Source organism: Oreochromis niloticus, linkage group LG6 (genome assembly GCF_001858045.2).
Source record: "Oreochromis niloticus isolate F11D_XX linkage group LG6, O_niloticus_UMD_NMBU, whole genome shotgun sequence".
Lineage (NCBI taxonomy): Eukaryota > Metazoa > Chordata > Actinopteri > Cichliformes > Cichlidae > Oreochromis > Oreochromis niloticus.
In genome coordinates, this window is record NC_031971.2 from 40,608,934 (window position 1) to 40,625,942 (window position 17,009).

The following is a 17,009-nucleotide window of genomic DNA, read 5'->3' on the forward strand; positions in this document are numbered from 1 at the left end:
TCAGTTCAGTTTTATGTTTATATTGTTTGGTTGACCCTACAACAATACAACAGAGCAAAGCCCCAACAATCATATGACCCCCTATGAGCAAGCACTTTGGCGACAGTGGGAAGGAAAAACTCCCTTTTAACAGGAAGAAACCTCCAGCAGAACCAGGCTCAGGGAGGGGCGGGGCCATCTGTCACGACTGGTTGGGGTGAGGGGATGAAGACACGCTGTGGAAGAGAGACAAAGATTGTGTAGTTTACCTGTATGACATCAGGTTATTTGATGCACTGGGGTATCAAACACCTGTTTAGCATCGTCTTTGTGTCTTTGCAACAGGAACAACTCCGAATTCTCCGGCCAGCCTCCCCAAGTCACCCACGTTCCCGTCCGGCCGCGGGCCTTGGTCCGACGAGTGCTCCATCTGCTACGAGAACACCGTGGACACGGTCATCTACGCCTGTGGGCACATGTGCTTGTGCTACACCTGCGGCCTCAAACTCAAGAAGATGTCCAACGCCTGCTGCCCCATCTGCAGGAGGCAGATTAAAGACATTATCAAGACCTATCGCAGCACGTAAGGGAACAGGGGCGACAGGACGGCCTCAGCAAAACCCAGGGTTACAAAAAGAAAGGTTTAGGTTCAGAGAATACGAACTCTGGTACTCTGATTTGGTATTTTCATACAAATATTGGTGGCTGGTTTTCTCACGTGACCTTTTCCAGAGTTAATGCCACTTCACTGGGAAGGTCTCTCTCTCTTTAGAGTCACAGCCTCCAACAGGAAGTTCGACCAAACTCTATTCTTGCCAGAAGTGTTTGCTTTCTCCGGGGCTGGTGGAAGACTTTGAAAGAAGAGGGGAAAAAAACGAACCAGCTTCAAAATTCTTTGATTTGTTGAACTGTGTCGTAAGATTTAGAAACTATCGCCCATTTGCACCAAAGCAGATGAGTCCCTTTGGGTCTGAATGTCTCAATAGATCTTTTCGAGGATGACCGAAGCTCTGAAATATGCCGTCAACGTGATTTACGACTTAAATGGTCTCAGAAAAAGCACACCCGCTGCAGGTAATCATCTCAGTACGTCACAACTTGTGTCTGTGTGTTACTGAAGCTCAGTCTGCATCACAGTGCTGAAGTGATGGACCTCTGTTAGTGTTGTGGTGATTATCAGTGAGTGACGTGTCTAGCGACGCAAGGCGGTGCTGAGTATTTTAAGTAGGATTGTAAGACCTCTTGTACTCATATAATCTAATGTACCTTTCTGGTAGTTTTACTGCAAACGTTGGTGGTAGCTATATTGTTGTTCTAGCTAGCTGCTTGCTCTGCAATGTGGTTTGTTGCACTGAAATCTGCATCATCCTCTCAGAAAAGCCCCAAAACTGACCGAGAGGACCAAGACATTGGCTGAAACAATCTACAAGCCATAGACTGTATATAAAAGAGGGACGTAGCCAGGTTAATGTGTGAAATTCAGTTTTGAAGCCACAGCGTTAGCGTTTTTAGCTTTGTTTTTAACTTTAAAAATTGAGCAGAGTGGGGGGAAACCACAGAGTACACACTGATGACTGATGATTTGTCAATCATGAAGTGGCCCCGCCCTCATTTATAGTATGCTGTTTTATTTTAGCCCACATGGTGCCTTTTGCACTGACATAAAACTACTGAGAACATGAATTCATCAGGATTTTAATCTGCCGGCGCCTGTTGTGCCAGGTTTAAGTCACTTCTGCAGTGGCTTTACTTTAACACCTGCACGCTACATGCATCTTTTTATATACAGTCTATGCTGCCAACCTGCATCCAGCAGACTCGGCAGCTCTGAATTCTTGAAAGGAAACAGGAAGTGGGAAATAAACAGCAATTTGGATACTCCTCAGGGCCTGCTATCTTTTCTAAGAACCATCCTCCCAAACTGTACCTATATAACCCTGCCTAATACACTGTGAGTGCTCACGACAAATTGACATGTCCTCACAAATAGCTCCCATAACACCACGTAAAAAAAAAATCAAAGGATTGTTGCCATGGTTTCCTGCCTTATCTCACAGAAGGTTCATTCGTAGATGGACCGTGTTCTGTGCTTCCCCAAACCCCCAATGATTTACCAAATAATGCTGTTGTGTGGCACAGACTGTCACAAAATGTTCACTCAGAGGAGAAAAAGCACACATTCAAAGCTATTTTTCTAATAGAAATGCACAACATTTCCAGTATTTGATTATTAAAATGTATACTAAGCTTTGTGACAGGACTTTCACCAGCAGCAGAGACATTTTACAGAAATCTCTTCAGGGGAAAAGAAAAAGCTCAGATTTTAAGTATTTGTATCATTTCTGTCCCCTAACTTGAGTATAAAACGTCTTCGTCCCCTTCAGATTTCACAGATGAGCTTTTTCCTCACAGGAAGCTGAGAGGCTGTGTTTTTTGTAGATAATCAACAAACGGGGCTCAGACCTATGCTGCTACGGTGTTTGCCAGCCGACGTGACGTTGCACACGTCCTTCCTCCCACGTCAGTTTGATTACGCTACTGCTTGAAGTGTTAATTCACATTTGAATGTTAACTTATGTATTTAGAGAGATTTTTATTGATGTGCTTGAATTGGGGAAAAAAACAAAACTTTTCTGTGTTCTTTTAAAGTTTGGATCGATAATCACGCGTTTTCTGTTTTCTTCACCTCGTTTATCCAAAACTGCGAGAGCCTAACTTTGTGTCCGGTAGTGAGCAGGTAGTTTGTCGCACCTCGCAGCAGAGTTGTTGCCGTACACAATCAAACCCCGATCGCCGTGAGGTGCAAGATACCAGCTCCTGCTTTTATTGCTCTCCCTGATCGTCACGTGTTCTTTTAAGTAATTTCTCTTCCTGTGCGCGCGCCCGTGTCCACGACCCAACAGCCCGTCTTATCTTTAGCTCGTTCGCGCTGTTTGGTCTCAAAGCCATCGCTGTGGTGATGATGATGTCACTTTATAAAGCTACTGATTGTAATCTTGTACGTCTGAGATTAAGCCGTGGCATTTTTTCCTTTGTGCAGAGACTTTGACCAAATCCAGAAATGATCACTGATCTATTTTTTTAAGATTGAAATGTATAGATGCAACCCCCCCCCCATCAATTTATTGATTTGTATTTCATTTTTGGACCACATTGATCAACGCCACAAAAGGTTTTCTTCTATAAATAGTTTTTTGAGCACCTTTAATGAAATGTTTTGGGGGTTTTCCACACCCCCCACCTCCCTCACCCCCCACAGGATGTCCCTGATCCTCTAGTATATTCTTTATTGATCCAGCACCGTTTCCTGGACGTTTCCTGCTTTCTCGCGTGTCCGCAGCACATTTTCTTTCTGTAAATCTTTTTATCATGCATGAGCTTTCCGTTCACCCAGCGTGAACATCGGGACCAACAGCAGATGAGCATCGGAGTGGAACGCTGTCAGTGTTCGTGTAGACTGGAACCAGTGGCTAGAAAAACGCTATAGCGCTCAGTTTGGCTGTTATTGTGACACAGCAGCTGAAGTACAAAGTGCAAACCTGTGTTTTCTTTTTTCCTTTTGATTTGAAGCTACAAGTGTTCATTTGTGAGCTCTGTCCAGTGTGAGTCGGACGATTGTGGTTAATAAACTTTCCAGATGTGTTTGAGCTGAAATTCGTCTCATCTTTATTTCCTCCAGAAATCACGTGACGTGATTTTTCTTACATGAAAAGACAAAATCAGATTGTGTGTGAGGTCGTGCACCTTAAAGCTGAAACCATTTAGCATTTTAAGCTCTTTACACGCAGCTGAGCAGACCAGAGTGTTAATAAAGATGCAATGATGATAATAAGCTTGCAAACAATGACACGTGTAATCGAGAAGCTTTTAAGGCAGGATTAAAATGATATAGAAAATGCTTTCCTGTTTACACAGCCAGCAAGAAGCATCAGCTGGTTCTTGGCTGCCAAATGCTTCTCTCAGTATGAGTCAGAATATTGGAAACAATTCATTTTGCATATATATTAAAAATGTTTTGGTGTCAAAACTGAAATGGTCCTTTATGGAAATGCAGTATAAGAAGAACATGTTTTGGAGGTAACTAATAAGTTGTGTGTGCTAAAGCTAAATTGATCTTTGGCTAACGTGCTAGCAAACAGTAAAACTTGGCCAACTAAATTTTGTTCACACAGAGCAGGTGCTTTGGCGACAGTGGGAAGGAAAAACTCCTTTTTAACAGGAAGAAACCTCCAGCAGAACCAGGCTCAGGGAGGGGCGGGGCCATCTGCTGTGCCCAGTGCAGAGAGGTCTGTTAACACATAGTGACTGAAGAAGAAACACCCAGTGCATCATGGGAATCCCCCAGCAGCCTACGTCTATTGCAGCATAACTAAGGGAGGATTCAGGGTCACCTGGTCCAGCCCTAACTATATGCTTTAGCAAAAAGGAAAGTTTTAAGATTAGGCTTCAAAGTAGAGATAGTGTCTGTCTCCTGAATCGCCTGAAAACTGAAGGCTCTGCCTCCCATTCTACTTTTAAATACTCTAGGAACAACAAGTAAGCCTGCAGAGCGAGAGCGAAGTGCTCTAATAGGGTGATATGGTACTACAAGGTCATTAAGATAAGATGGGGCCTGATTATTTAAGACTGGTTATTTTGCCGATTTTGCATGCTGAGCATTAAAAGTGGTGTTGAAATGAAAAGCAATGCTACGTGGAGATGATCTGGTTTACGTTAGCCAACAGCCTCAGCAGTTTTTATTAACATCTGGAGATGAAACCTCTGTGTCAACATGTCGAGGCTACAGATTAAAAGCATGCTCATGCTCTGTGAGCATTTCCCTTCTCAGATGGGAAAATAAAAGACTGATTTTCCTGCATTACTACAGCACTTATGACAACTCTGTCTAGGCCGTTTTAATCATCTGTTTTAGCCAGCAGTCCTTTCTTTGTAGTACTTTTGCAGTCAAATAATAACAAGAAAGCAGGAATAAGAAACTCGAGTGTTACTACAGCTCTGCATGTGGTGGAGGATGCTGTGAGATCAGCTCAAAAGCTCCAGAGAAAGTTGGAGGTAACACCAGACTTTCTAAGTGGAGTTTTAGTAGTGTTTGTGAACACTTGACCTTTGACACATCCTGCCTCGTGGCTTGGCCTCTAGCAAAGATGTCAGTGCCATGTTCCCCTCGGCCCTCGGAGGACTAAGCCGGTCACCAGCCCGGCGCTCTGTGGATTCGTGTTCCTCGGCCTCTGCCTCGGGCCCAGCTGCTGGGGAGCTTCACGGCGACAGGCTGGGGATTCAGGAGATCTACTTTAAAACTCGAGTTGTTGGTGCGCTTCCACCAAAATGACTGCACTATAAATTCATGAAGCACCTCATCCAGATGTATTGCTCAGAGCTGCCTGATAGCATCTGTCTGCATCCGATTCACAGACATCTCCGTATAATAGAAGTGAGTCGGGAATATAAAGAAGAGTAATAATGTCATGAAAAGAATAAACCAGACGAGTGCTTTTAATACTGATCATTGTTCAATGGAGCATTCATAACTCTGCCAGAGATCATCGACTGTCAATGTTAACATCCAGCATTATTAGGTTTAATGTAGAGAATGGCTAAAAAGGACCGATCATAATAGAACTTCATTTCAAGACTCAATCTCAGCATAAATAATGAGTTTGAATCTGCAGCTTTATTCATATGAAAATGTCTGTGGAGGGTCTGAGGCGAGGCCGGAGCAACAGAGCCATCTAGTGGAGATGTTTGGGAAGTGTGTTCAGCAAACGTGGGTTATTCTAGAACAGGGGTGGAGAACTCAAGGCCTCGAGGGCCGGTGAGCTGCAGGTTTTAGATCTCACCCTGGGTCAACACACCTGAATCACATGATTAGTTCATTACCAGGCCTCTGGAGAACTTTAAATCAGCTGTGTTGGATCTAAAACCTGCAGGACACCGGCCCTCGAGGCCTGGAGCTCCCCCACCCCTGGATTAGAAGAATCACTTCAGGTAAAAACTGTGACAAGCTGCATCATCTTGACAAGTTAGGTCATGTGACAACATCTGCTGAAGAAGACGATGGAGTCTATAAAAGGTGAGTAAATAGATCCTAACATCTAGATTTATACATTTTAATGAAAGTGTTCAAAAAGGATTTTGGTTAATTTTAGTTTACCAATGAAGTGTACAAAAGATGATTATCACCCGACTGTGGTACCGCTTACATCTTAAGCTTCCAGACTTCCCAGATGTCAGCGCCGACGTGTCTCTGGGTAACTTCCTGGAGGATCTGTCGGAACATTTTGATGTTTTTCTGGCTTTTGGCGAGTTTGTGGCCACGATCAGGCTCCACAGCTTTGTTTGGTACTGTTTGTACTTTGGTGAAATATACAGTCTGTGCTGCCCAGAAATGCAATTCTTTACAGAACAATGGAAACTCCAAGGGGTTTTTTGCCATCCAGTTTTATGAAATATGTGCACGAAGCAGTGGAAACAGGTCCAATTAAAGCATGGCGAGACATAACAGAGGAGGCTGGATCCCAGGTGTGTAATTTAAAAACCAACCAGCTGGATTATTTTTCTAAATGATACACATCTCTGCAGCACCGAGACTTTTTCCACATTAGCTTAGCTGTAAATTTACAACTGGAACAAATCAAAGGAGTGTGGAGGTCACGGGTTCCCAAATATGTAAGCATACATGTTCATACATGCACATGTATATATTTATGTAAATATTTGAACTCAAATATCTCCAGTTTGCTTCTCTGCAAAGTGTCAAAAACCCCAAAATACATAAATCAGAACAGCTTCTTATGCAATTTGTTTTTTACCCAGAATGCATTGAGGGGTGGATCTGAAAACCCCCGGGGACCCTGCTAAGACGCAACTATATGTGAGAATAACACAGGATTATACCCTAGTTTAGCTTCCTGTGTTACTCACTTTGGATCATCATATTTTATTCAGTCAGATTCCAAACGAACGACTGACATGAAGAACTCCTGAGTCGCCCCCTGGTGGGCACGAGAAAGAACGCAGGTTTAAGGCTTCACTTGTCAGACCTGGAAGGTTCACCTATTAAAAACTGCGTGTGGTGTAGCCAATGTGAGGAAGCTAACTTATTACAATGTAACCGCTGAAAATGAGCAATTACTTATGAGGGGAGAGATCTGAACTTTATATTTCATGTTCCTGAGTGACGGTCTGACCTGGACTTCCTGCTGAACACCTGTGTTCTCCTTTAAGAGGTGCAGATTTGCGGCACAGAGGTGTGAGCATATATTTCACATTCCCTTGGACAGAAGTGATAAATCTCTCCGAGCACACGTTTGGATGCAGGAGAACAAAAATTTGTGTCTCTGCTCTTTAGCGGGGAACTGAGGCTGCGAGCGCTCGTTCGTCTTCATTCGTCGCTCTCAGCCGCCTCACACTTTCCCCTCATAACTCATGCCTTGCTATATATAACCAGCTGCATCGTTCTGCTCCTGCACATCTAAACTCACTTAATCTGGCCTGCACAATAAGGCGAATGGAGATAAATGTCTCAATCAGTAATATTGCTGTGACAAACTCTGTAGATGGGGGTGGGGGGTCTTCTGTTGTCTATCTGTGGAAACACGTGAGACAAATGAACAGGAGGCAGTTTAAAACAACAAAGATTATACATTTAATATTGTTTCTCTTTTGGGCAATGCGAGATACAATGTAAACATGTACAAGATACAAAAAAAGGAACAAGACTCGTCAAAATGAGACCGTAGATAAGAAAATGTCCTGTTTTCACAAGTAATGCACATGTGCAGAAGCTCTCCAATCAGGAAGGAATCTGGACTGTTTGCTCTCGTTAGTTTGGTGTGTGTGTGTGTGTGTGTGTGTGTGTGTGTGGGTGTGTGTGTGTGTGTGTGTGGGTGGGTGGTTGGGGGGACTTGAATACAGCTGCATTTGGCTCTTCATGGCATATCTTTTGAAAACAAGGACTCTGCAAGGCTTAAAGCTGCGGTGCACGACTTTGTTATAGCTCCAAGACTTCACAGCGCACTGATTAAAGGTACTTGTTGTAAATTCCTGCGAGTAATTAAAATTTAAAACCTTCCAAAATTAACCAAAGCAATCACAATAAAATGTGGGGAAAAACGAGGGTGGCGTGTCCCTCCACGGGGTGGTGCAGCGTATGGAACACAATGGCCTAGTGGGAGGCAAACAGCAGCAATGAAACAGCAGCAAACATCTGGAAACATCTCAACACGCGCTGTTAAATGCTGCCCCCTGGTGGTGAAACATTTAGTAACACTTTGAAGAGAGCAGTTACAAAAAGGACCTTTAAGACTTTCAGCACAAAGTAAAATCTTTGTCATTTGCAACTTTTCCTTCTGTCAGCGTGCAGTTACTCTCACTGCCAGAAGGGGGCGACTAAAGTCATGCGCTACAGTTTGAACCCGCTTAAAAACATGGCAATAAAAGCAGAAAGAAAAGAGAAAGTGAAAGAGTAGCACCTCCTTTGGTCCAACTCGAGGCCTGTAGTTGTTACTGACTTGCTGGTAACGGACTGTTTTCGTCAGAATCGAGAGATCGTGAGCTCCACGGGCGCTTTGTTTTGGCACACTGCTTTCCACAGCAGGGTGGGGACACATTCTATTCTACAAATGCAGCGGCGAGTTAAAAAAGAAGAAAAACAGGCACCACCTTTGCCATTAAAATACTACTTCAGCTGTCACTCAGCATCAGTCACTTGTGACAGCTCGCCTCGGCCGCAGCGCTGGGCGCCGTCTCCCACGCGGGAAGCCGCGGCGTTCTTTATTGGGAAGCCATTAGCGCTGAAATACTGTCAGACCGGCTGAGGTTAATTAAGACACACTGTTGTGCTAATTGGAAACAGGGATTCAAACGGAGACAAAGAAAGCGCCGCCGAGGCACAGCGGCGCGCCTCCTTCCTCGACACAGCCTCCTCCTCTGGAGCTCCTGCTGATGCCTGCTGGCATCTCAAACGACTCAACTGCATGAGGAAGTTTTCAGAGTGACATAAATAATCTGCATCGCCTGATTTTCTGCACTTCTGTTTTACCTGCTTGAGAAAGAGCCCTCAGCATCTGCAGCTCATCTCTGCTCTCACGCTCTAACAAGAAGCCAGACGTTAATTAAAAACCTACAAAGCCCCCCCTTAAATGCACCTCACCTGCTCCCACACACTTACTGAAACTTTCCTATCTAACCTGCCTTCATCACCTCCACCATCGCTCTGCCTGCCGTCGACTTCTGAAACTTTTGTTTACAGCTTTAAGGCGTTTCATTAGAAGCCAACGAGCCCTTCAAATCCCGCCTCACCCTTTTTACAACATTCAATTATTTTCTCAACAAAAACATGAGAGAATAAAGCAAAACATGAAGTCTTTTTTGTCTTATTCTAAAAAACTGTTTTCCACCAGCCGGCTCAGCTCTCTCAGCCTCGGGGCTACGTGAGATGTGAAAACAGCAGCAGGAGGAGCTGCTCATATCAGAGGTGGGACCAGTTCTGAAGTTCTCCTGCAGACAGGCGGGGAGGCCGAGAGAAGCTGCTGCACCATCAAGTCATTCGTCTCTCGCAGACTTTTGAAACTTCAAGCGGTGCAATTAAAACTGTGTTTGACGTAATGAGATTTCACAGCTCGGCTCAGGAGAGGAGAGCTCATTAGGTGTGAGGTTTCTAGAAAGGTGGTTAGAAGGAGTTTGATAAAATGGACTTCCTGTTGAAGACATTACTGTTCGTCTCCCTCCAATCAAAGCACAGCTCCTCTCACCTCCCTGCCGCCTCGTCTCCTACGATCCACTATCTGATCCGTCGTCTGTCTGCCTGCATCCTGCAAACCCCTCCTTGACCTCCGACTTCTCTTTTCTCCAACACACCTGCAAACGATCCATCTCATCATGCACGCACACACTTCACCCTGTCGGGTATCTTTGTGATCTCAGCGGCCCGGCTGTGTCGAGGAAGGAGACGGAGGTGAATCAAAAAAACAAAACTGGAAAGGCGCTTCACGCCCGGGAGGCGCCGTCCGTTTGTTAGAATACAAAGAGAGAGCGAGGAATCAGACGGCCAAGCGGAGCCGTCTCGCTCGGCTGACCTCCTGGAAGATGATGGAAAACTTGAGCGTTTCCTGTAAGACTCGCGATCGGCATGGAAACTGTGTTGGCGTGTGGACACACCTGCTGAGCTGTGCAGGTGAAAGGCAAAAAGTAGCGGACGGTAACCGAGCTGTTATTAAAGAGCAAAACTCCAACGTAAATTATACTCTGACTATTTTCACTTTGCTGCTGAGCGTTAAAGGAGACTGATAGCACTGATTAAACACAGGAAGTGAGGGAAAGGGCTGGGCCATATCATACCGTCCACGGTAATACCGGTATAATGTTAGGCAATGATAAGAAAATGAAATATCGCGATAGAATATGGGTAAAACGCGCATGCGCAGTGCCTTTGTTTTCATACGCACATGGCGGCGACGGAGAATGAGAAGGGGGAAAGCGGATCGTTGAACGAAACAGATGAACCAGAGTTGGTTTGTAAAAATGCTGCAACATCAGAGGTGTGGAACTGGTTTGGCTTTTAACCGGGGCTCAAAAATCTGTCATAAATGTTTTAGTACGACTTCACTAACCTACGAAGCCGCACAGCCTGATGGATTGTCGGAGCATCACGGCTATCGTAGGCAGGAGCCTCGCGGAGTGATACGTACTGTGCTTCAACATAATATTACCGTACTGTGTGTGTATAACCTCTTTTTAAGTTTTGTGGATATTATACATGGTTATGCTGAGGATATGTCAGCCAGTTTCCACAGGAAATGCTTTTTGGTTAAACTGTCAGTGAGGAATTTGCATTTGCTGTTAAATCTTTATATAACTTTAATGCACATAAAAAAAAGCCGCTTGTTTAAGTGAAAATACATTATTCGTGCAAAAAAACCATCAAAGTTGTGGAGCTGTAAAGTATTTTGCCTTGTGTCAATTATATCGTTATCGCAAATTTTCAAATATATATCCTGATAAATATTTTTGGCCATATTGCCCTAGTGAGGGATTTAAAGGGACTATTTCTTGTCCACGTACAGTGACCTGCTGACAAATCTCATCTTCAACAAACAAATGTTGATCTGGGAGTTTCGGAGCTGTCAGCTTTGAGCTCTTTGCACTTTCAGTTTTTGTGTTTCTTAGTCTAAAAGTCAGAAAACCAACGTGAGCAGAGGCAACGGGCTGAAAACATTCAGACAGCTCACAGACGCGCGTGTCTGTTCTGCGGTCAGCAGTGACAGTTATAAGGTTTCAGAACTGGCTTCCAGCTTCTGACTGAAAACCAGTTTCAAAAATCTGTGCGAATCTCTCAGCAACAAAGCGAATTAGGGAATTTTTCCCTTAAACGTGGAGTTAAACACAAAGTCAGCCGACCCCCCCAAAAAGGACCGGGCTCGAGGCGCGTCGGGCTCGAGGCGCGTCGGCCTCTACGAACAGCACGATCGCGCGTTCACCTGTGGCAGAGCTCTCTGCAAAGACAGCGTGGGGGGGAAAAACAGGATTTTCTATTTTTGGTGTTTATCCTGGAAGTTGATGGATTGAACTGAAAAGGCCTGAAGGAGCGTTCGTCTCCCCGGTGTTTTGTTTACCGCCGAGACGCTGGCGTCGACGTCACATCGCCAGCCGGCGGTCCCAAAGGTCAACAACGTTACGGTGATTGCTGACGAAAAGGCCCGACTTGGTCTCACAGCCGTGGGGGTAAATGTCAAAAGAGGCATCCACGTAGGTGGGGAGAGGACACAGTCCAGAGGAAGAAGAAAACAACAACACAGAAACAATCAAAGAATTCCATTCAGGCACAAACGTGACAGCTGAGAGCCCCCGATGATGATGATGATGGGCCAGTGACTCTACGTCTGTGACGAAGATCCCAGATGGCTGTAATGTCACTACAGGATGGGTCAGCGGACTTCTCCGTCCACGGCTGACGGAGGTCGCGGGAGCAGACTTCCTCATGTTAGTCCATCACATCGCAGATGATGACGCGTCACTGCTTTGGTCCGATGAGTGCTCTGACGTCAGGACCTCACACACCTGCTCTCTGAAAACAGACTTAAACATGACACACTGGAAAAGACGACAAAAGCCTCGTGACCGGCAGTCTGACCGGGAATATCTACTCCCGGCCGTCCCACTATGATCTTCCTCCTTTCACTGAAGCATGAAGTGTTTTTGTCTTTTTTCTTCTTCTTTTTTTAATCTATTGCACATTTCCTCGTGGGTTCAGAATGAAAGAAAACAAAGAGGAAATAAGAAAAAAGAAGTAAAAGCATGAATAAAGATCAATGCTACACAGCTAATCGCAGGCTCGACACAGAACGATTCCCTTGCAAGTAAGTTCAGCTCAATCAAACAAAGCGATATGCAATAATAATAATAATAATAATAATAAATGTGCTGGAGCGAAATGTTTAGAGTGATTCGACACATTTACATAATGCCTTCGTCTCAAAGGATGGGGCCTGTCAGCATCCAGACTGTTACTGGTTTTATTTATAGGTCCATACATGATTTTATCACCATCACAGGACACGCTGATGGTTTCTGTTTGAATGAGGGGGAACGGAGCTTTCCAAACTGTGAAAATAATAATACTATTCATTATAAATATGCTTTAATCAGGCATTATGTAAAGCACAATAAAGATGAAGGAAGTGCCCATGATTTGCTAAAGTTGCAGCAAACAGCATCGAGAAAAAAATCACTAAATTTTCAGAAACTAAATTATTGCCCAATGCGAAACAAAATGTGCTATAAAACAGTTTTAGCTGCACTAAGATTAAAAAATCAAAACCGTTTTTGTGGAGACTCACTGACCAGCAGCGCATTTCTTATTGCACTGAGGTAGGACGGCAGGAAAGACACGTTGTAGTACCTTTCACTTTCCACAAGAGGTCTCCAATTTGACCAAATCCCTGTCACTGAGAGCAGAACTCATTCATAATTAAATAATTACAAAAAAACACATTCAATAAATAACATGCTGAGTATTTACTGCATCTTTACATTAATGCACCATAAAAACAGTTTTTAAAGTGCACTAACTCACAAAACAGAACCACTTCGTTCCTCGTTATTGTCGGTGTGCGATCACAGAGACGACAGAAACAAATATGGTTTTGTTAAAATAGATAACTGCGATCTAGCAGGTACTGCACTTTGTTTAATACTATGATACTGTCCAGCAGAAACATAATGAGAAGTTCGTGTTCGTTAGAAAATGTATTTCAGCAGTCTTGAACATCAGCCATCAGAATTTTGAACTTTGACTCCTTTTGGAAGAATTAATTCTATCGTCACATTTCAAACAGTTGCTAATACCAATAAAATACCTACTCTAGTCTCTGTTTAAATCCCAATACTGCACAGCAATATCTGATATTACAATTAACTGTTCACTTCCTGCCTCTATTAAAAATCAAGTGCTTCCAGATATTGATAGAAAACGTCAGTTTAGAAACCTCGTTTTAGGCAATTTGGTGAAAGTGTGTTACCATTTGTACCGTAAGTAAACAGTAAAATCCCCAAAACTGCCAATGAAGTGATCTCTCTCTTTGGTTCACATTTTGGCCACTAATCTATTCAACTAAACCCCTGGATTAAAGTTATTTCACTACGTTTCCAGTAATTTATCACCGCGATAGCTGCATTATGACAACAAAATATACACAAAATCATTTGTTCCTGGAGCTAAAAACATCTCTGTGAAATGAGGTTATCCTTTACGCTTGTATGAGGTCTCATTGTTCCGCTGCTTGTTCTGTATTTTTCAAGTTTCACAGGTTTGTTGGTTTTTTTTGGTTTTTGTTTGTTTTTTTAAAATAAATTTGTTCTCCCAGATGACTACATCCAGGACAAATGACACTAAGATATTTCTGTGGTATCTTTGATAGAAACTGTTTACAGAAACCGAGCGTCAGCCGTCTATTCTGCCAGAGTCGAGCTTTGACTCGTCCAATTCAAGGCTGTCGGTGGAAAACAGATGTCACAAGAAAGCAGAAATAATTCTCTAAGGAAGACTTGTATCAACACGAGACACGTTAACAGAAACAAACTAAAGTAGTGATGATGAGATTCAACTATCGTCTTTGTTTGGTGACTTTGTGGCTTAAAACAAATAAATCCTCTGGGAACTTGAGTCCCTTCAGTCGTGCTTTTCTTTCTTTAATCTGCGCATCGAACTGAAGACGTCTAAATCCAAACTTTGCGCTTCGAACTCGTAACTTTGTATAGAAACGCTCTCGGTGGTGTTCATAGGACTATGGCACTCTGTAAAGATTTGGTTGATTTACTGGTTTGCCATCCACCATTTAGGACCTTCGTTCAGGTGACCAAATACAAAAGGCACTTATTGGCCATCGTAGTCAGTGATGGGCAGGATGAGCGTAGCCACTACTCTTCTCCACTTCTGTGTTACATGACACAAACCTCTTTAAGAGGTCATCGCTCCCAGTTAGACCATTTTCCATGTCAGACACAGCATCCACCTCGAACTTCCTCAACCAGTGTGGCCAATTCCATCTTTGTCTCTCCTTCCTAGGTAAAATACTGAAAATCTTCCCACTCCTTTCGTATAAATTTTAGTAAACCAGCACTAAAAGTGTCCTTCTTTATCAGATTAAAACATCTTTCTCTTTACACAGTCTGACCTTATGTAAATTTTCAAGGACATATTGCTTAAGGGAGATTGCGGGTAACATTCTCAAGGAGTGATGCCGCCGCCCAAGGGCCTAGAGCGGGGTGTGGGGGTTGGGGGTGGGCGTGGCTACGGATGTAGGCTTGCCTTTATTTTTTCCGCTCAAGGTAGTTAGAGGGGACCCAGCCTTTGCGGGGAACCAGGCTGTCCTGCACCTGGCAGTACCACCATCCATTGGGGTTTCTCTCCAACACCTCCAGACAGGTTCCCTCTGTGAACCCCATGGTCTCCTCATCGCCACGGTAATCAGCAATGGACACATACACATCCCTGCCAAGGTTGTTGTGGATCAGCTGGCTCTTCTCCAAGGGCTTGGGTCTGACCGTGGACACGGGGATACCGTTGCGTTGGTTAACTCTGCTCAGGGCGTCTTGGACATTGCTTGTGCTGAACGCGCTCCCCGAAGACAGACTGGAGCGTTCGGCAGGCCTTGTTTGGCTTTCAACAACTACGTGTGGCCGCACGGTGCTGAATGAGGCATTTCGGCGAACTCCAAGAGTGGCAGAACCAGAACCATAGTGATCGCTCCTGCCCAGTGACTCATTCCGTCTCAAGGACCCTGTTGTGTAGTGCGTGTCCTTGGCTGGCTGGGTAGTGGTGACAAATACAGACTGAGGCCTCACCGCCACCTGGCGTACCCCGTTCCTCATCCTTACGCCTCCATTAACCATCCCAGATGGCTTCGAGAAGCCGCCGGGAGGCTTGGAAGGAATCGGTGGAGAGTTCCTCCTCAAGCCTTGATGCTGCTGCGTCAGGCCCTGAATATTAATGTTATTGAGGGCCAAAACATGCTGTTCATTCTTCTCCAGGCTGTTGGACTTACTCCCACCACTCCCGTGTCCATCTAAACCACCACCGTCGCCCATTTGTCTGACAGGTTCCAGGTAGTATGAGGGCGCCCAGCCTTCTTCAGAGCCCCAACAGATGTACCACCAACCACTCTCCTGTTTCTCCAAAACCTCCACCTCAGCCCCAGCTGGAAAACTGATCTCAGAGTCCTGGACTTTCTTATAGGCATCCACGGAGCGGTAGAGATTGGGGCCCTCTACATCGGAGTCACCGCGGCTTCCTTTGGAGTAAACAGAGGAAAGATCTGAGGTACTGCGTGAACACACCGAGTCCTCTGATGATATTACAGAAGCTGTTTCAGAGTCCTCCCCACGAGAAGGTTTGAGGCTATGTCTAAACTGACTCGTAGGCCTCAGCTGTCGTCTCAGAGAGGTGATGTCCATCCTCTCTGGACTCTGGGGCTCTGATTTGGTCAAAAGGGGTTTAGGTCTGACGGAAGGCTTGGACCTGGTGGAGGGGCTCTGGCCTATTCTCTGCTCCACCTCCCGGTTGAAGACAGGGCCTTTCTTGGAGCCTCTGCTCAATTCATCTGATGACGAGTGAGGGCTGTTATCCTGGGATCTGAAGCTGATATCTATGTGTCTGCCCAGGGTCTGGCTTCTCCGACTCATCTCTGGTGTCATGGTTTTCATGGGCCTGCCAGGTAAAGGCGAAGATCCGGAGGGTTTTCTCGGGACTGTGGAGGAATGGTAGCTCCGTGGGGAGTTAGGCTCACTGGAACCTTTAGTCAGGGTTCCTTCAACACTGCTGCTCGGCCTGAAGCCATCATTCTCATAGATACACTCCTCCTTAGCAACCTCCTCTACAGACCTGAAGGAGGTTCTTCGATGGGTGAAAACAGGAGATGCCTTGCAAACAGGAGGGGAGGCCTTGCAGGAAGGAGGGGAGGCCTTGCAGACGGGAGGGGAGGCTTTGCAAGAAGGAGGGGAGGCCTTGCAGACGGGAGGGGAGGCCTTGCAGACGGGAGGGGAGGCTTTGCAAGAAGGAGGGGAGGCCTTGCAGACAGGAGGTGAGGCCTTGCATGATGAAGGGGAGCTGCTGTACTTGTCGCTGACCACACTGTTGATCTTCACATCGCGAGAACGCTCGTCCTTCAGAGGATCCGGTTCAGGCTCACTTTCGCATCCGACTGCAGGAATATCATATTCAGGTTCTTCGTACACAGCCCTGCTAGGCACCTCTGTGGTTTTGGAGGAAGAGTTAGCAGAAGGCGGAGCCTCCTCAGATTCTTGTTTTTTGACAGGTGGAGCTGGAGGAGGGACTTTGGGGCGGGTCAGTGTGCTGGACCTACGACTGAGGTTGGGCTTTTTACGCTTGTCGATGTAGGAGCAGGGGGCCCAGCCCTCCATCTCCCCAATCTGCACGTACCACCAGCCTCCAGGATTCTTCTCTATTACCTGCACAATAAGGAGTAAAGAGTTACTGGAATACTTATATTATATATATATATATATATATATAT

At 45.1% G+C, this 17,009-nt stretch overlaps 3 protein-coding genes across 11 annotated transcripts in view; 2 read left to right on the forward strand and 1 right to left on the reverse strand.

Annotated features, from left to right (window-relative positions):
* The window catches only part of neurl1aa (neuralized E3 ubiquitin protein ligase 1Aa), a 72,635-nt gene extending 69,002 nt beyond the window's left edge, over positions 1 to 3,633 (forward strand). For both annotated transcript variants that reach the window (XM_025908416.1, XM_005470163.4), the window contains exon 6: positions 325 to 3,633. In XM_025908416.1, coding sequence (XP_025764201.1) covers positions 325 to 566 — 242 coding nt within the window. In that variant the 3' untranslated portion in view covers positions 567 to 3,633. The remainder of the gene's footprint in view (positions 1 to 324) is intronic.
* The window catches only part of LOC100707400 (high mobility group protein B2), a 642,043-nt gene that overhangs the window by 294,670 nt on the left and 330,364 nt on the right, over positions 1 to 17,009 (forward strand). The window lies entirely within an intron of this gene.
* The window catches only part of sh3pxd2aa (SH3 and PX domains 2Aa), a 98,154-nt gene continuing 91,702 nt past the window's right edge, over positions 10,558 to 17,009 (reverse strand). For all 8 annotated transcript variants that reach the window (XM_025908409.1, XM_019360520.2, XM_019360524.2 and 5 more), the window contains one exon: positions 10,558 to 16,944. In XM_025908409.1, coding sequence (XP_025764194.1) covers positions 14,788 to 16,944 — 2,157 coding nt within the window. In that variant the 3' untranslated portion in view covers positions 10,558 to 14,787. The remainder of the gene's footprint in view (positions 16,945 to 17,009) is intronic.